General features: G+C 41.3%; 1 protein-coding gene across 2 annotated transcripts in view; it reads left to right on the top strand.

The window, feature by feature from the left end:
- LOC121566220 (E3 ubiquitin-protein ligase MARCHF7-like) overlaps positions 1–20,455 on the top strand; it is a 53,330-nt gene extending 32,875 nt beyond the window's left edge. The window contains exons 6-8 of one of the 2 annotated variants that reach the window (XM_045215538.1): positions 10,785–10,932; positions 19,868–19,912; positions 20,115–20,455. In XM_045215538.1, coding sequence (XP_045071473.1) covers positions 10,785–10,932; positions 19,868–19,912; positions 20,115–20,398 — 477 coding nt within the window. In that variant the 3' untranslated portion in view covers positions 20,399–20,455. Of the gene's footprint in view, positions 1–10,784; positions 10,933–15,890; positions 16,329–19,867; positions 19,913–20,114 lie in introns of those variants that run through there. The other variant, XM_045215539.1, reaches the window with a different exon arrangement.
- Positions 20,456–22,583: the final 2,128 nt, after the last annotated feature.

The raw sequence follows: 22,583 nt of genomic DNA, 5'->3' as shown, positions 1-22,583 counted from the left end.
TACACACACACTCAACACATCTACCCTCTATACACACCTCAACACATCTACCCACACCTCAACACATCTACACACCTCAACACATCTACCTCTATACACACCTCAACACATCTACCACACCTCAACACATCTACCCTCTATACACACCTCAACACATCTACCCTACTACCTCAACACATCACACACCTCAACACATCTACACACATCAACACATCTACCATCTATACACACCTCAACACATCTACACATCATACACACCTCAACACATCTACCATACACACCTCAACACATCTACCCTCTACACACCTCAACACATCTACCCTCTATACACACCTCAACACATCTACACACACCTCAACACATCTACACACACCTCAACACATCTACCCTCTATACACACCTCAACACATCTACCCTCTATACACACCTCAACACATCTACCCTCTACACACCTCAACACATCTACCCTCCTCACACATCACATCTACCCACATCTCAACACATCTACACACACCTCAACACATCTACCCTCTATACACACCTCAACACATCTACACTCTATGCACACTCAACACATCTACCTCTATACACACCTCAACACATCTACCCACACCTCAACACATCTACCCTCAAACACACTCAACACATCTACACACACCTCAACACATCTACCCACACTCTACCTACACACCTCAACACATCTACACACACCTCAACACATCTACCCTCTATACACACCTCAACACATCTACCCTCCACACCTCAACACATCTACCCTCTATACACACCTCAACACATCTACCCCCTAACACACCTCAACACATCTACCTCTACACACCTCAACACATCTACCTCTATACACACTCAACACATCTACCCTCTATACACACCTCAACACATCTACCTCACACACTCAACACATCTACCCTATACACACCTCAACACATCTACCCTCTATACACACCTCAACACATCTACACACACCTCAACACATCTACCCTCTATACACACTCAACACATCTACCTCACACACACCTCAACACATCTACCCTCTATACACACCTCAACACATCTACCCACACCTCAACACATCTACCTCTACACACACCTCAACACATCTACCCTCTATACACACCTCAACACATCTACCCCTCAACATCTACACACCCTCAACACATCTACCCTCTATACACACCTCAACACATCTACACACCTCAACACATCTACCCTCTAACACACCTCAACACATCTACCCTCACACACACCTCAACACATCTACACACACCTCAACACATCTACCCTCTATACACACCTCAACACATCTACCCTCTATACACACCCTCAACACATCTACCCTCTATACACACCTCAACACATCTACCCCCTATACACACCTCAACACATCTACCCTCTATACACACCTCAACACATCTACCCTCTACACACCTCAACACATCTACACACACCTCAACACATCTACCCACACCTCAACACATCTACCCTCTATACACACCTCAACACATCTACCCACACCTCAACACATCTACCCTCTATACACACCTCAACACATCTACCCTCTACACACACCTCAACACATCTACCCTCTATACACACCTCAACACATCTACCCTCTACACACACCTCAACACATCTACACACACCTCAACACATCTACACTACACCTCAACACATCTACCCTCTACACACCTCAACATCTACCTACACCTCAACACATCTACCCTCTATACACACTCACACATCTACCACTCTACACACACCTCAACACATCTACCCTCCAACACACTCAAATACACTGCACCTCAACACATCTCCCTCTACACACACCTCAACACATCTACCTCTACACACCTCAACACATCTCACCTCTGCACACACCTCAACACATCTACACACACCTCTACACACACACCTCAACACATCTACACACACCTCAACACACTCTATACACACCTCAACACATCTACCCTCATACACACCTCAACACATCTACCCTCTATACACACCTCAACACATCTACCCTCTATACACACCTCAACACATCTACCCCTACACACACCTCAACACATCTACCCTCTATACACACCTCAACACATCTACCCCTCTAAACACATCTACCCCACACACTCTAAACACATCTACACACACCTCAACACATCTACCTCAACACATCTACCCTCTACACACACCTCAACACATCTACCCTCTATACACACCTCAACACATCTACCCTCTACACACCTCAACACATCTACCCCTACACACTCTCAACACATCTACCCTCTATCACACCTCAACACATCTACCCACACCTCAACACATCTACCTCTACACTCAACACATCTACACACACCTCAACACATCTACCCTCTATACACACCTCAACACATCTACCCCACACACCTCAACACATCTACCCTCTATACACACCTCAACACATCTACACACACCTCAACACATCTACACACACCTCAACACATCTACCCTCTATACACTACCCCTATACACCTCAACACATCTACCCTCTATACACACCCTCAACACATCTACCCTCTATACACACCTCAACACATCTACCCACACCTCAACACATCTACCCACACCTCAACACATCTACACACACCTCAACACATCTACACACACCTCAACACATCTACCCTCTATACACACCTCAACACATCTACACACACCTCAACACATCTACCCTCTATACACACCTCAACACATCTACCCTCTATACACACCTCAACACATCTACCCTCTATACACACCTCAACACATCTACCCTCTATACACACCTCAACACATCTACACACACCTCAACACATCTACCCTCTACACACACCTCAACACATCTACCCTCTATACACACCTCAACACATCTACCTCTACACACCTCAACACATCTACCCTCTATACACCTCAACACATCTACCCTCTATACACACCTCAACACATCTACCCTCTATACACACCTCAACACATCTACCCTCTATACACACCTCAACACATCTACCCTCTACACACCTCAACACATCTACCCTCTATACACACCTCAACACATCTACCCTCTATACACACCTCAACACATCTACCCTCTACACACACCTCAACACATCTACACACACCTCAACACATCTACCCTCTACACACCTCAACACATCTACCCTCTACACACACCTCAACACATCTACCCTCTACACACACCTCAACACATCTACCCTCTATACACACCTCAACACATCTACCCTCTACACACACCTCAACACATCTACCCTCTACACCTCAACACATCTACCCCACACCTCAACACATCTACCCTCTATACACACCTCAACACATCTACCCTCTATACACACCTCAACACATCTACCACTCTACACACCTCAACACATCTACCCTCTACACACCTCAACACATCTGCACTCTATACACACCTCAACACATCTCCACTCTCATACACATCTCAACACATCTACCCTCTATCACACACACCTCAACACATCTACCATCTACACACCTCAACACATCTACCCTCTACACACACCTCAACACATCTACCTCTACACCTCAACACATCTACACACACCTCAACACATCTACCCCTCATACACACCTCAACACATCTACCCTCTATACACACACCTCAACACATCTACCACTCTATACACACCTCAACACATCTACCCTCTACACACACCTCAACACATCTACCCTCTATACACACCTCAACACATCTACCCACACCTCAACACATCTACCCTCTATACACACCTCAACACATCTACCCTCTATACACACCTCAACACATCTACCCTCTATACACACCTCAACACATCTACCCTCTATACACACCTCAACACATCTACCCTCTATACACACCTCAACACATCTACCCTCTATACACACCTCAACACATCTACCCTCTATACACACCCTCAACACATCTACCCTCTACACACACCCCAACACATCTACATCACCTCAACTCATCTACACACCTCAACACATCTACCCTCTACACACACCTCAACACATCTACCCTCTATACACACCTCAACACATCTACCCTCTACACACACACTCAACACATCTACCCTCACACACCTCAACACATCTACCCTCTACACACCCTCAACACATCTACCCTCTCACCTCACACATCTACCCTCTACACACACTCAACACATCTACCCTCACACACCTCAACACATCTACCCTCTTACACACCTCAACACATCTACCCTCTACACACACCTCAACACATCTACCCTCTACACACACCTCAACACATCTACCCTCTACACACACCTCAACACATCTACCCTCTATACACACCTCAACACATCTACCCTCTATACACACCTCAACACATCTACCCTCTATACACACCTCAACACATCTACCCTCTACACACACCTCAACACATCTACCCTCTACACACCTCAACACATCTACCCTCTATACACACCTCAACACATCTACCCTCTACACACACCTCAACACATCTACCCTCTATACACACCTCAACACATCTACACACACCTCAACACATCTACCCTCTACACACCTCAACACATCTACCCTCTACACACACCTCAACACATCTACCCTCTACACACACCTCAACACATCTACACACACCTCAACACATCTACCCTCTACACACACCTCAACACATCTACCCTCTACACACACCTCAACACATCTACCCTCTACACACACCTCAACACATCTACCTCTATACACACCTCAACACATCTACCCTCTACACACACCTCAACACATCTACCCACTAACACACACACCTCAACACATCTACCCTCTACACACACCTCAACACATCTACCCTCTATACACACCTCAACACATCTACCCTCTATACACACCTCAACACATCTACACACACCTCAACACATCTACCCTCTACACACACCTCAACACATCTACCCTCTATACACACCTCAACACATCTACCCTCTACACACACCTCAACACATCTACCCTCTATACACACCTCAACACATCTACCCTCTACACACACCTCAACACATCTACCCTCTACACACACCTCAACACATCTACCCTCTATACACACCTCAACACATCTACCCTCTACACACACCTCAACACATCTACCCTCTACACACACCTCAACACATCTACACACACCTCAACACATCTACCCTCTATACACACCTCAACACATCTACACACACCTCAACACATCTACCATCTACACACACCTCAACACATCTACCCTCTATACACACCTCAACACATCTACCCTCTACACACACCTCAACACATCTACCCTCTATACACACCTCAACACATCTACACACACCTCAACACATCTACCCTCTATACACACCTCAACACATCTACCCTCTATACACACCTCAACACATCTACCCCACACACCTCAACACATCTACCCTCTACACACACCTCAACACATCTACCCTCTATACACACCTCAACACATCTACCCTCTACACACCTCAACACATCTACCCTCTATACACACCTCAACACATCTACCCTCTACACACACCTCAACACATCTACCCTCTATACACACCTCAACACATCTACCCTCTATACACACCTCAACACATCTACCCTCTATACACACCTCAACACATCTACCCCACACACCTCAACACATCTACCCTCTACACACCTCAACACATCTACCCTCTATACACACCTCAACACATCTACCTCTACACACCTCAACACATCTACCTCTATACACACCTCAACACATCTACCCTCTATACACACCTCAACACATCTACCCTCTACACACCTCAACACATCTACCTCTACACACACCTCAACACATCTACCACTCTATACACACCTCAACACATCTACCCTCTACACACCTCAACACATCTACCCTCTATACACACCTCAACACATCTACCCTCTATACACACCTCAACACATCTACCCCTATACACCTCAACACATCTACCACACCTCAACACATCTACCCTCTATACACACCTCAACACATCTACCCTCTATACACACCTCAACACATCTACCCTCTACACACCTCAACACATCTACCCTACACACACCTCAACACATCTACCCTCTACACACACCTCAACACATCTACCCACCTCAACACATCTACCCTCTACACACCTCAACACATCTACCCTCTACACACCTCAACACATCTACCCACACCTCAACACATCTGCCCTCTACACACCTCAACACATCTACCCTCTATACACACTCAACACATCTACCCTCTATACACACCTCAACACATCTACCCTCTATACACACCTCAACACATCTACACACACCTCAACACATCTACCCTCTATACACACCTCAACACATCTACCCTCTACACACACCTCAACACATCTACCCTCTATACACACCTCAACACATCTACCCTCTATACACACCTCAACACATCTACCCTCTATACACACCTCAACACATCTACCCTCTATACACACCTCAACACATCTACCACTCTAACCCCCCCTCAACACATCTACCCTCTATACACACCTCAACACATCTACCCTCTATACACACCTCAACACATCTACACACACCTCAACACATCTACCCTCTACACACACCTCAACACATCTACCCTCTACACACACCTCAACACATCTACCCTCTACACACACCTCAACACATCTACCCACACCTCAACACATCTACCCTCTACACACACCTCAACACATCTACCCTCTACACACCTCAACACATCTACCCTCTATACACACCTCAACACATCTACCCTCTACACACACCTCAACACATCTACCCTCTACACACACCTCAACACATCTACCCTCTACACACCTCAACACATCTACCCTCTATACACACCTCAACACATCTACCCTCTACACACCTCAACACATCTACCCTCTATACACACCTCAACACATCTACCCTCTACACACCTCAACACATCTACCCTCTACACACCTCAACACATCTACCCTCTACACACCTCAACACATCTACCATCTACACCTCAACACATCTACCCTCTATACACACCTCAACACATCTACCACTCTACACACACCTCAACACATCTACCCTCTACACACCTCAACACATCTACCCTCTACACACCTCAACACATCTACCCTCTACACACACCTCAACACATCTACCCTCTACACACACCTCAACACATCTACCCTCTATACACACCTCAACACATCTACCCTCATACCCCCTCAACACATCTACCCTCCATACACACCTCAACACATCTACCCTCTACACACACCTCAACACATCTACCCTCTACACACACTCAACACATCTACACACACCTCAACACATCTACACACCTCAACACATCTACCCTCTACACACCTCAACACATCTACCCTCTACACACACCTCAACACATCTACCCTCTACACACACCTCAACACATCTACACACACCTCAACACATCTAAACACACCTCAACACATCTACACACACCTCAACACATCTACCCTCTATACACACCTCAACACATCTACCCTCTACACACACCTCAACACATCTACCCTCTACACACACCTCAACACATCTACACACACCTCAACACATCTACCCTCTACACACACCTCAACACATCTACCCTCTACACACACCTCAACACATCTACACACACCTCAACACATCTACACACACCTCAACACATCTACCATCTACACACACCTCAACACATCTACCCTCTACACACACCTCAACACATCTACCCACACCTCAACACATCTACCCTATACACACCTCAACACATCTACCCTACACACACCTCAACACATCTACCCTCTACACACCTCAACACATCTACCCTCTACACACACCTCAACACATCTACCCTCTACACACACCTCAACACATCTACCCTCTATACACACCTCAACACATCTACCCTCTACACACCTCAACACATCTACCCTCTATACACACCTCAACACATCTACCCTCTACCCACACCTCAACACATCTACCCTCTATACACACCTCAACACATCTACCCTCTATACACACCTCAACACATCTACCCTCTATACACACCTCAACACATCTACCCACACCTCAACACATCTACCCTCTACCCACACCTCAACACATCTACCCTCTATACACACCTCAACACATCTACACACACCTCAACACATCTACCCTCTACACACACCTCAACACATCTACCCTCTATACACACCTCAACACATCTACCCTCTATACACACGTCAACACATCTACCCTCCATACACACCTCAACACATCTACCCACACCTCAACACATCTACACACACCTCAACACATCCAAACACACCTCAACACATCTACACACACCTCAACACATCTACCCTCTATACACACCTCAACACATCTACCCTCTATACACACCTCAACACATCTACCCTCTATACACACCTCAACACATCTACACACACCTCAACACATCTACCCTCTATACACACCTCAACACATCTACCCTCTATACACACCTCAACACATCTACCCTCTATACACACCTCAACACATCTACCCTCTATACACACCTCAACACATCTACCCTCTACACACACCTCAACACATCTACCCTCTACCCACACCTCAACACATCTACACACACCTCAACACATCTACCCTCTACACACACCTCAACACATCTACACACACCTCAACACATCTAAACACACCTCAACACATCTACACACACCTCAACACATCTACCCTCTATACACACCTCAACACATCTACCCTCTATACACACCTCAACACATCTACACACACCTCAACACATCTACACACACCTCAACACATCTACCCTCTATACACACCTCAACACATCTACCCTCTATACACACCTCAACACATCTACACACACCCAACACATCTACACACACCTCAACACATCTACCCTCTATACACACCTCAACACATCTACCCTCTATACACACCTCAACACATCTACCCTCTATACACACCTCAACACATCTACACACACCTCAACACATCTACACACACCTCAACACATCTACCCTCTATACACACCTCAACACATCTACCCTCTATACACACCTCAACACATCTACCCTCTATACACACCTCAACACATCTACACACACCTCAACACATCTACCCTCTATACACACCTCAACACATCTACCCTCTATACACACCTCAACACATCTACCCTCTATACACACCTCAACACATCTACACACACCTCAACACATCTACACACACCTCAACACATCTACCCTCTATACACACCTCAACACATCTACCCTCTACACACACCTCAACACATCTACACACACCTCAACACATCTACCCTCTACACACACCTCAACACATCTACCCTCTACACACACCTCAACACATCTACCCTCTATACACACCTCAACACATCTACCCTCTACACACACCTCAACACATCTACACACACCTCAACACATATACACACACCTCAACACATCTACCCTCTACACACACCTCAACACATCTACACACACCTCAACACATATACACACACCTCAACACATCTACCCTCTACACACACCTCAACACATCTACCCTCTATACACACCTCAACACATCTACACACACCTCAACACATCTACCCTCTACACACACCTCAACACATCTACCATCTACACACACCTCAACACATCTACCCTCTACACACCTCAACACATCTACCCTCTACACACACCTCAACACATCTACCCTCTACACACACCTCAACACATCTACACACACCTCAACACATCTACCCACACCTAACACATCTACCCTCTACACACACCTCAACACATCTACCATCTACACACACGTCAACACATCTACCCTCTACACACACCTCAACACATCTACCCTCTATACACACCTCAACACATCTACCCTCTACACACACCTCAACACATCTACCCACACCTCAACACATCTACCCTCTATACACACCTCAACACATCTACCCTCTATACACACCTCAACACATCTACCCTCTATACACACCTCAACACATCTACCCTCTATACACACCTCAACACATCTACCCTCTATACACACCTCAACACATCTACCCTCTATACACACCTCAACACATCTACCCTCTATGTTAGGTAAACACACACCATAGACTTAGATAGACAACTCTAGTGCCCCAAAGCCAGTTGTAGCATGGGCGGAGACATGGAGGGATTTCACCAGTTCTAAGTAGTGTTCTAACTGGGTGGGACTTCCTATGGGTTAAGGAAGGATCATATGTTTCCATCCAGGTCATCAGGAGGGATCAGCCAATGAATTATACTCGTGAGCAAACATTCCATAACTCCAGGTGACAGTAAATCACCAACCTTGGGTTTATACCTGTTCAGACAACACCCTCCAGGGGGCAGTAAATCACCAACCTTGGCTTTATACCAGTTCAGACAACACCCTCCAGGGGGCAGTAAATCACCAACCTTGGCTTTATACCTGTTCAGACAACACCCTCCAGGGGGCAGTAAATCACCAACCTTGGCTTTATACCTGTTCAGACAACACCCTCCAGGGGCAGTATGCACCCTTTCAGTTTGTTTACCAACTTATAGAAGTAGCAGAAGAAGAAAATGTACTACTTTAAAATGGAGTTATCCTCAGTGGCGCTGCCCATGCTGTCCCAGACGCCATAATGGGACAGATACAAAGATAAGCGTCTATGACTCACTCTCTCTCTCTCTCGCTCTTTCTCTCCGCAGTGGGAGAAGCTCCAGATGTCGACCAATGAGAGGAGGAAGATCTTATGTTCCGTGATGTTCCACCTGGTGGCCATCGGTTGTGTTCTCTGGTCCGTATACGTCCTCGTCAACAGAACCCTCCACGAGATCAACCTGGGACGCAACAACGGTCAGCAACTACACCCTGACCTTAATCCATCCCCTATACAATCTAACTTCTATATAAACTTAACCCACCTTCTTTCAACCTTAACCCAACTTCTTACAACCTTAACCCAACTTCTATACAGCCTTAACTCAACCTCTATACAACCTTAACCCAACCTCTATACAACCTCTATACAACCTTAACCTCTATACAACCTTAGCTCAACCTCTATACAACCTTAACCCAACCTCTATACAACCTCTATACAACATTAACCCAACCTCTATACAACCTTAACCCAACTTCTATACAACCTTAACTCAACTTCAATACAGCCTTAACCCAACCTCTGTTCAACCTTAACCCAACCTCTATACAACCTTAACTCAACTTCAATACAGCCTTAACCCAACCTCTGTTCAACCTTAACCCAACCTCTATACAACCTTAACCCAACTTCTATACAACCTTAACCCAACTTCTATACAACCTTAGCCCAACCTCTATACAACCTTAACCCAACCTCTATACAACCTCTATACAACCTTAACCTCTATACAACCTTAGCTCAACCTCTATACAACCTTAACCCAACCTCTATACAACCTCTATACAACCTTAACTCAACCTCTATACAACCTTAACCCAACATATATAAAACTTTAACCCAACTTCTATACAACCTTAACCTAACTTCTATATAATCCTAACCAATGTTCCCTCTAATTTATTTAGGCACCGAGCAAATTTCAGGTCTGTTGAGTTCAAACTTGAACGTTGTGAAAATTCTGTGCAACTTCCAGCAAGCGTTTACTGTGAACACTGAGGCTGTACCCGCTTTAAGTTAAAATCACACTACAAACTATCACCCTCATGGTCTTAAGGAAATCATGAATGTCATGGATACATTAGAACTAGTAGATATATGGAGGCTTAAATATCCTGATCTAGTGAGATACACATGGTGGAGACTCAATCAAGCTAGTCGTCTTGACTTCTTTCTTATGTCATTCTCATTGGCACCAAAAGTTTAAAAAGTGTTGATAGGGGACAGAATGCGGTCGGACCATCATATAATAGGCATATACATTACTCTTACTGAATTTCCACGTGGGCGAGGATATTGGACATTTACTCAAAGCCTATTGGATGATAACTTGTTTTTAACTAGGACAGAGGAATTTATAACTGTTTTTTTCCGACATAACATAGGTACAGCGAATCCCCTTATTGTATGGGACACCTTTAAATGTGCCTTTAGAGGCCATGCAATTCAGTACTCATCTCGAAAACAAAAGCAATTTAGGTCAAAAGAGTCCACACTAACAAAGGAAATAGAAGGTCTAACAGAACAGATAGATGGCAATACAAACTGGAACATAGAGGCTCAGAATAAATTAGAGGACAAACAAAAAGAAATGGAGAAACTTATTCAAGAAAGATCAAGTGTAATATATTATACAAATAAAGCAAACTGGGTGGAATATGGGGAAAAATGCCCCAAATTCTTTTTTAATCTTCAACATAGGAATGCTACCAAAACGAATTTACTGAAACTGGTTACAAATGACGGAGTCACCCATGTTTCACCAAATGATATTTTGAAGGAGGAAGCAAAGTACTTTAAGCATATGTTTTCGTTTCAGTCGCCTCCATCTCCTCTAACTGAAGCTAATTGCAGGGATTTTTTTCTATTGATAATGTAAAATTAGCAGCTGTACAGAAAGACTCATGTGAAGGTCAAATTACAGAGGAGGAACTTCTGGATGCAGTTAAAGCCTTTAAGTCCGGGAAAACTCCAGGGTTGGATGGCATACCAGTCGAGGTATACCAAACCTTTTTGGATATACTCAGAAGACCATTATTAGCATGTTTGAACCACTCCTATGTAAATGGTCGATTTTCAGACACTCAAGAAGAATGTCTGATTTCATTATTACTGAAACAGGATACAAGTGGAAAATATAAAGATCCAGTACATTAAAAAATTGGAGGCCCCTTACACTTCAGTGTATAGCGCATATAATTAAAAAGGTATTGTCGGACATTATTCATTCTAATCAGACAGATTTTTTTTACATGGACGATACATTGGAGATAACATAAGGCAAGTACTGGAAACAATAGAACACTATGAAAAATCTGGGAAAACAGGCCTGCTATTCATAGCAGACTTTGAAATGGCATTTGATAAAGTACGACTGGAGTTTATATTTAAATGCCTGGAGCATTTCAATTTTGGTGAATCTCTTATAAAATGGGTTAAAATCATGTATAGTAACCCTAGGTGTAAAATAGTAAATAATGGCTACTTCTCAGAAAGTATTAAACTGTCAAGAGGAGTGAAACAAGGTTGTCCATTATCGGCATATCTATTTATTATGGCCATCGAGATGTTAGCTATTAAAATCAGATCCAACAATAATATCAAGGGATTAGAAATCCAGGGCTTAAAAACAAAGGTGTCATTGTATGCTGATTATTCATGTTTTCTTTTAAATAGTTTTTACATTACCATGTAGTTTACCAATAAAATGGTCTGATGGTGATGTGGATATACTCGGAATACATATCCCCAAGGAAATAAATGATCTGACTCCAATACATTTTAATAAAAAGTTATCAAAAATAGATAAGATCTTGCTACCATGGAAAGGTGGGTGCCTGTCTATTGGTGGAAAAATCACTGTGATTAACTCTTTAGTAGTATCCCAGTTTACCTATTTGCTTATGGTCTTGCCTACGCCTAGCGAACAGTTTTTAAAATGATAGTATATGAGAAAAAAATATTCCATTTTATTTGGAACGGCAAGCCAGACAGAATTAAACGGGCCTATTTATATAATGAATATGAATTCAGAGGACAGAAATTATTAAATGTTAAAGCATTAGAACTATCACTAAAAGCTTCAGTCATACAAAAGTTATACTTAAATCCGAACTGGTTCTCTAGCAAATTAGGAAGATTGTCTCACCCTATGTTCAAGAATAGCCTTTTACCCTTTATTCAGATTACAACCTCTCACTTTTAGTTATTTGAAAAGGAAATCATCTCCCAAATATCACTATTTCTAAAACAAGCCATAGAAAGTTGGTTGCAATTTCAATGTAATCCTCCAGAAACGACAGAACAAATAATGCAACAACTATTGTGGTTAAACTCAAATATACTAATTGATCAAAAAAACTCATTTTTTGGACAAAATGTTTAAAAAGGTATAATCTTCGTAAATGATATCATCGGTAGGACTGGTGGAGTTATGTCGCACATGCAGCTACCAAAAACATATGGAAATGTCTGCTCTACCCAAAATTACAACCAAATAATTGCAGCATTACCGCACAAATGGAAGAGGAAAGTGGAAGGGGGAGAAAGTAAGGAACTTGTCTGTCGGCCGCATTAAAGAACATAATTGGTTAAAGAAAACTGTGATAAATAAAAAAAGTGTACCAGTTTCATTTAAGGACCAAAGGATTGACAGCCGTCCCATATAGATTGCAAAATAGTTGGGAAGAGATTTTTGACGTACCGATTCCATGGCATAGTGTTTATGAACTGATACGCAAAACGACGCCAGATTCAAAACTTATAATTTTTCTATTTAAATAATTATACCGAATTCTTGCTACCAACAGAATGTTATTTATATGGGGGATACAATCTTCCCAGCTCTGCAGATTTTTCTGTGAAGAGACAGAATCATTAGATCATTTCTTTTGGTTCTGTACATTTGTAGCTTGTTTTTGGACCGGTCCAGGAATGGCTAAAGGATTGCAATATTTACCTGGAGCTAACCCTGCAGATAGCACTACTGGGTGATCTGAAAAGTTAGTAATTCGATCAATAATATAATAATACTTTTAGCAAAATTATTTATTTTCAATTTACAATCTGTGATAATGTGGTGTTGAAGGAGTCAGGCGCAGGAGGGTAAATCACAGAATAACAAGCTTTAATCCACAAAATACAGGTTTACACAGAAATGCGTCAAACACACTCCAGGGCACAAAACAGGCGCACTGGAAAATACAAGGCACACAGGAAAATACTCCCGTCGATACACAATACACAAGCTTCACTAACCTTTAGAATAAACAATCACCCACAAGGACAAGGGGGGCAGAGGGAACACTTATACACGGACTAATTAGGGGAATAGAACCAGGTGTGTGTGATTGACAAGACAATTGTGATGGTGATTGGGGCGGCAGTGGTTAGTATTCCTGCCCGAACAAGGAGGGGAGGCAGCCTCGGCGGAAGTCGTGACACAATCTGTAGAAACAAATGAGAATAGAAGGGTTCAGAACTTTTGTAAAACATCACAGTACAGTTGAAAGATATATGGCAAATAGAAATCCAATATGGATGGTGTTAAGAGATAGATGGGAGGTGTTGAATGGAGTTGAAGGATGGGACTAATAACAACTAACAACAACTAATAACAACAAGATAACTAATGTAAAGCATACTGAGTCCATAATAAGTATATAGGTTATAGGTTGAGAGCTTTTGTGAAAGAGCACAGTTAGAAAGATATGGCATACAGAAGCAAACCGGATGGACATCATGAAAATGATCGGAGAGGTTGAGGGTAGAGGAAGTTCATGAGTAAAAACCAACAAAATATAATTATTGTAAAATTGACTGTGTCCATAAAATGTATATAGTATGTATAAGCTGGAAGTAGAGGCCTAAGCGTTGTTGTTCACTAGTTTACTCCAATTAGGGGAGGGGTGGTAGGGTTGGAAAGTAATAAAGAGGAATATATATATTTTTAAAGGATATGTGTATATATATGTATGTATATGTATTTATATGTATGTATGTATGTATATATATATATATATATATATATATATATATGCGAGAAAAAAAACATATGGGCGATTGGAAGTGATGCAGACAATTACATTGATGGAAGTTACAATCTATCTGCAATATTAAAGCTGATCATATGAAAACATTACTGTGTTTTCAGATGACATGTGGAGAATATAGTAACATTACTGTGTTTTCAGAGTGGAGAATATAGTAACATTACTGTGTTTTCAGATGACATGTGGAGAATATAGTAACATTACTGTGTTTTCAGATGACATGTGGAGAATATAGTAACATTACTGTGTTTTCAGAGTGGAGAATATAGTAACATTACTGTGTTTTCAGATGACATGTGGAGAATATAGTAACATTACTGTGTTTTCAGAGTGGAGAATATAGTAACATTACTGTGTTTTCAGAGTGGAGAATATAGTAACATTACTGTGTTTTCAGAGTGGAGAATATAGTAACATTACTGTGTTTTCAGATGACATGTGGAGAATATAGTAACATTACTGTGTTTTCAGAGTGGAGAATATAGTAACATTACTGTGTTTTCAGATGACATGTGGAGAATATAGTAACATTACTGTGTTTTCAGATGACTGTGGAGAATATAGTAACATTACTGTGTTTTCAGATGACATGTGGAGAATACAGTAACATTACTGTGTTTTCAGATGACATGTGGAGAATATAGTAACATTACTGTGTTTTCAGATGACTGTGGAGAATATAGTAACATTACTGTGTTTTCAGATGACATGTGGAGAATATAGTAACATTACTGTGTTTTCAGATGACATGTGGAGAATATAGTAACATTACTGTGTTTTCAGATGACATGTGGAGAATATAGTAACATTACTGTGTTTTCAGATGACATGTGGAGAATATAGTAACATTACTGTGTTTTCAGAGTGGAGAATATAGTAACATTACTGTGTTTTCAGATGACATGTGGAGAATATAGTAACATTACTGTGTTTTCAGAGTGGAGAATATAGTAACATTACTGTGTTTTCAGATGACATGTGGAGAATATAGTAACATTACTGTGTTTTCAGATGACATGTGGAGAATATAGTAACATTACTGTGTTTTCAGATGACATGTGGAGAATATAGTAACATTACTGTGTTTTCAGATGACATGTGGAGAATATAGTAACATTACTGTGTTTTCAGAGTGGAGAATATAGTAACATTACTGTGTTTTCAGAGTGGAGAATATAGTAACATTACTGTGTTTTCAGAGTGGAGAATATAGTAACATTACTGTGTTTTCAGATGACATGTGGAGAATATAGTAACATTACTGTGTTTTCAGAGTGGAGAATATAGTAACATTACTGTGTTTTCAGATGACATGTGGAGAATATAGTAACATTACTGTGTTTTCAGATGACATGTGGAGAATATAGTAACATTACTGTGTTTTCAGATGACATGTGGAGAATATAGTAACATTACTGTGTTTTCAGATGACATGTGGAGAATATAGTAACATTACTGTGTTTTCAGATGACATGTGGAGAATATAGTAACATTACTGTGTTTTCAGAGTGGAGAATATAGTAACATTACTGTGTTTTCAAGTGGAGAATATAATAACATTACTGTGTTTTCAGAGTGGAGAATATAGTAACATTACTGTGTTTTCAGAGTGGAGAATATAGTAACATTACTGTGTTTTCAGAGTGGAGAATATAGTAACATTACTGTGTTTTCAGATGACATGTGGAGAATATAGTAACATTACTGTGTTTTCAGATGACATGTGGAGAATATAGTAACATTACTGTGTTTTCAGATGACATGTGGAGAATATAGTAACATTACTGTGTTTTCAGAGTGGAGAATATAGTAACATTACTGTGTTTTCAGAGTGGAGAATACAGTAACATTACTGTGTTTTCAGATGACGTGGAGAATATAGTAACATTACTGTGTTTTCAGATGACATGTGGAGAATATAGTAACATTACTGTGTTTTCATATGACATGTGGAGAATATAGTAACATTACTGTGTTTTCAGAGTGGAGAATATAGTAACATTACTGTGTTTTCAGATGACATGTGGAGAATATAGTAACATTACTGTGTTTTCAGAGTGGAGAATATAGTAACATTACTGTGTTTTCAGAGTGGAGAATATAGTAACATTACTGTGTTTTCAGATGACATGTGGAGAATATAGTAACATTACTGTGTTTTCAGAGTGGAGAATATAGTAACATTACTGTGTTTTCAGATGACATGTGGAGAATATAGTAACATTACTGTGTTTTCAGATGACATGTGGAGAATATAGTAACATTACTGTGTTTTCAGAGTGGAGAATATAGTAACATTACTGTGTTTTCAGATGACATGTGGAGAATATAGTAACATTACTGTGTTTTCAGATGACATGTGGAGAATATAGTAACATTACTGTGTTTTCAGAGTGGAGAATATAGTAACATTACTGTGTTTTCAGATGACATGTGGAGAATATAGTAACATTACTGTGTTTTCAGATGACATGTGGAGAATATAGTAACATTACTGTGTTTTCAGAGTGGAGAATATAGTAACATTACTGTGTTTTCAGATGACATGTGGAGAATATAGTAACATTACTGTGTTTTCAGAGTGGAGAATACAGTAACATTACTGTGTTTTCAGATGACATGTGGAGAATATAGTAACATTACTGTGTTTTCAGATGACATGTGGAGAATATAGTAACATTACTGTGTTTTCAGAGTGGAGAATATAGTAACATTACTGTGTTTTCAGAGTGGAGAATACAGTAACATTACTGTGTTTTCAGATGACATGTGGAGAATATAGTAACATTACTGTGTTTTCAGATGACATGTGGAGAATATAGTAACATTACTGTGTTTTCAGATGACATGTGGAGAATATAGTAACATTACTGTGTTTTCAGATGACATGTGGAGAATATAGTAACATTACTGTGTTTTCAGAGTGGAGAATATAGTAACATTACTGTGTTTTCAGATGACATGTGGAGAATATAGTAACATTACTGTGTTTTCAGATGACATGTGGAGAATATAGTAACATTACTGTGTTTTCAGATGACATGTGGAGAATATAGTAACATTACTGTGTTTTCAGATGACATGTGGAGAATATAGTAACATTACTGTGTTTTCAGAGTGGAGAATATAGTAACATTACTGTGTTTTCAGAGTGGAGAATATAGTAACATTACTGTGTTTTCAGAGTGGAGAATATAGTAACATTACTGTGTTTTCAGAGTGGAGAATATAGTAACATTACTGTGTTTTCAGAGTGGAGAATATAGTAACATTACTGTGTTTTCAGATGACATGTGGAGAATATAGTAACATTACTGTGTTTTCAGAGTGGAGAATATAGTAACATTACTGTGTTTTCAGATGACATGTGGAGAATATAGTAACATTACTGTGTTTTCAGATGACATGTGGAGAATATAGTAACATTACTGTGTTTTCAGAGTGGAGAATATAGTAACATTACTGTGTTTTCAGAGTGGAGAATATAGTAACATTACTGTGTTTTCAGAGTGGAGAATATAGTAACATTACTGTGTTTTCAGATGACATGTGGAGAATATAGTAACATTACTGTGTTTTCAGATGACATGTGGAGAATATAGTAACATTACTGTGTTTTCAGATGACATGTGGAGAATATAGTAACATTACTGTGTTTTCAGAGTGGAGAATATAGTAACATTACTGTGTTTTCAGATGACATGTGGAGAATATAGTAACATTACTGTGTTTTCAGAGTGGAGAATATAGTAACATTACTGTGTTTTCAGATGACATGTGGAGAATATAGTAACATTACTGTGTTTTCAGATGACATGTGGAGAATATAGTAACATTACTGTGTTTTCAGATGACATGTGGAGAATATAGTAACATTACTGTGTTTTCAGAGTGGAGAATATAGTAACATTACTGTGTTTTCAGAGTGGAGAATATAGTAACATTACTGTGTTTTCAGATGACATGTGGAGAATATAGTAACATTACTGTGTTTTCAGATGACATGTGGAGAATATAGTAACATTACTGTGTTTTCAGATGACATGTGGAGAATATAGTAACATTACTGTGTTTTCAGATGACATGTGGAGAATATCAGTGATTAAGTACTACACTGCTGAGGGTAAGGATGGTTCTGGAATCACAAACACACACATATATATACACACACACATATATACACAAACACACATATACACACACACACACACAGACACGTACGCACACACACACACATAAAGACACGTACGCACACACACACACGCACACAATCTCTCTTCTTCCCTCCCCCTGGGTAGATGTAACTAACCAGTGTATCTGTGCAGGTGTGTTGGAGTGGCCGTTCTGGATGAAGCTGGTCATTGTGGCGATAGGTGTGACAGGTGGACTGGTGTTCATGTACGTCCAGTGTAAAGTCTACTGGTTGCTATGGAGACGACTCAAAGCCTTCAACCGCGTCATCACTGTGCAGAACTGCCCCGAGAAGCCGCCGCCCACCGACGCCGCGCTGGCCAATGGGAATCACCCTGAGGCAGCGGAGGTCCCCATTGGCCCAGCCCCGGAGGTCGTTCAGATGGACTCCGACCCCACGGAGGGAAACCCCGTCTGACACACACACACACACACACACACCACACAGACACACACACACACACACCACACAGACACACACACACACACCACACAGACACACACACACCACACAGACACACACACACACACACACACACACACACACACACACAGACACACACACACACACACACCACACACACACACACACACCACACAGACACACACCACACAGATATACAGTACCAGTCCAAAGTTTGGACACACCTACTCATTCAAGGGATTTTCTTTATTTTTACCATTTTCTACATTGTAGAATAATAGTGAAGACATCAAAACTATGAAATAACACATATGGAATCATGTAGTAACCAAAAAAGTGTTAAACAATTCAAAATATATTTCCTTGATGACAGCTTGCCATAATATGGACTTGGTCTTTTACCAAATATGGCTATCTTCTGTATACCCCCCCTACCTTGTCACAACACAACTGATTGACTCAAACGCATTAAGGAATGAAATTCCACAACTTAACTTTTAAGAAGGCACACCTGTTAATTGAAATGCATTCCAGGTGACTACCTCATGAAGCTGGTTGAGAGAATGCCAAGAGTGGGCAAAGCTGGCATCAAGGCAAAGGGTGGCTACTTTGAAGAATCTCAAATATTAAATATATTTTGATTTGTTTAACACTTTTTGGATACTACATGATTCCATATGTGTTATTTCATAGTTTTGATGTCTTCACTATTATTCTACAATGTAGAAAATGGTAAAAATAAAGAAAAACCCTGGAATGACTAGGTGTGTCCAAACTTTTGACTGGTACTGTATACATTCACACCTCTAGTCCACCAAAGGGTCATAATGTGACGTAGCCAATCAGAGTGTCTGTTATAGAAGCAGCTGTAGATCAGCCAATCAGAGCGTCTGTTATAGAAGCAGCTGTAGATCAGCCAATCAGAGCGTCTGTTATAGAAGCAGCTGTAGATCAGCCAATCAGAGCGTCTGTTATAGAAGCAGCTGTAGATCAGCCAATCAGAGCGTCTGTTATAGAAGCAGCTGTAGATCAGCCAATCAGAGCGTCTGTTATAAAAGCAGCTGTAGATCAGCCAATCAGAGCGTCTGTTATACTCTCTCCAGTATTAAATATAAAACAGCCTGAGGAGCAGCGTAGAACCAAGTGTTCCAGGGTTGGAACAAAACCCTGCACACCCTGCAGCTCTCCAGAAGGAGGGTTAGAATCATAGATGATCATATATTGATTTATTTAACATTTATTTATGTTAGTATTTACTCTGAATAGAAATACTTATAAAGAGAAAATGTGGTATTGAAGGTCCGGCCGTCTGTCCGTCCGTCACTGATGTCTAGAAGTCTCTCTGAAGAGGTCCCCGTCTGTCCGTCCGTCACTATGATGTCTAGAAGTCTCTCTGAAGAGGTCCCCGTCTGTCCGTCCGTCACTATGATGTCTAGAAGTCTCTCTGAAGAGGTCCCCGTCTGTCTCTGGTAGTCACCATTACACCCAAAGAGATCCTATATACAGAACACTGAACCCAAAGAGATCCTATATACAGAACACTGAACCCAAAGAGATCCTATATACAGAACACTGAACCCAAAGAGATCCTATATACAGTACACTGAACTCAAATATAAACGCAACATGTAAAGTGTTGGTCCCATGTTTCATGAGCTGAAATAAAAGATCCCAGAAATGTTCCATACACACAAAAAGCTTATTTTCTCTCAAATGTTGTGCACTAATGTGTTTATATCACTGTTAGTGAGCATGTCTCCTTTACCAAGATAATCCATCCACCTGACAGGTGTGGCATATCAAGAAGCTGATTAAACAGCATGATCATTACACAGGTGCACCTTGTGCTGGGGACAATAAAAGGCCACTCTAAAATGTGCAGTTTTGTCACACAACACAGTGCCACAGATGTCTCAAGTTTTGAGGGAGCGTGCAATTGGCATGCTGACTGCAGGAATGTCCACCAGAGCTGCTTTAATTCCCTACCATGCCCCCATCCCCCACGGACACTTGGCATTTAGGCCAAAGAGTTCAATCTTGGTTTCATCACACCAGAGAATCTTGATTCTCATGGTCGGTGAGTCTTTTAGGTGCCTTTTGGCAAACTCCAAGCGTGGGGTCATGTGTCTTTTACTGAGGAGTGGCTTCCGTCTGGCTACTCTACCATAAAGGCCTGATT

The sequence above is a fragment of the Coregonus clupeaformis genome, unplaced genomic scaffold (genome assembly GCF_020615455.1).
Source record: "Coregonus clupeaformis isolate EN_2021a unplaced genomic scaffold, ASM2061545v1 scaf0470, whole genome shotgun sequence".
Taxonomy (NCBI): Eukaryota; Metazoa; Chordata; class Actinopteri; order Salmoniformes; family Salmonidae; genus Coregonus; species Coregonus clupeaformis.
Note: the sequence above shows the minus strand (reverse complement) of the source record. Positions and strands in the feature narration are given on the sequence as shown.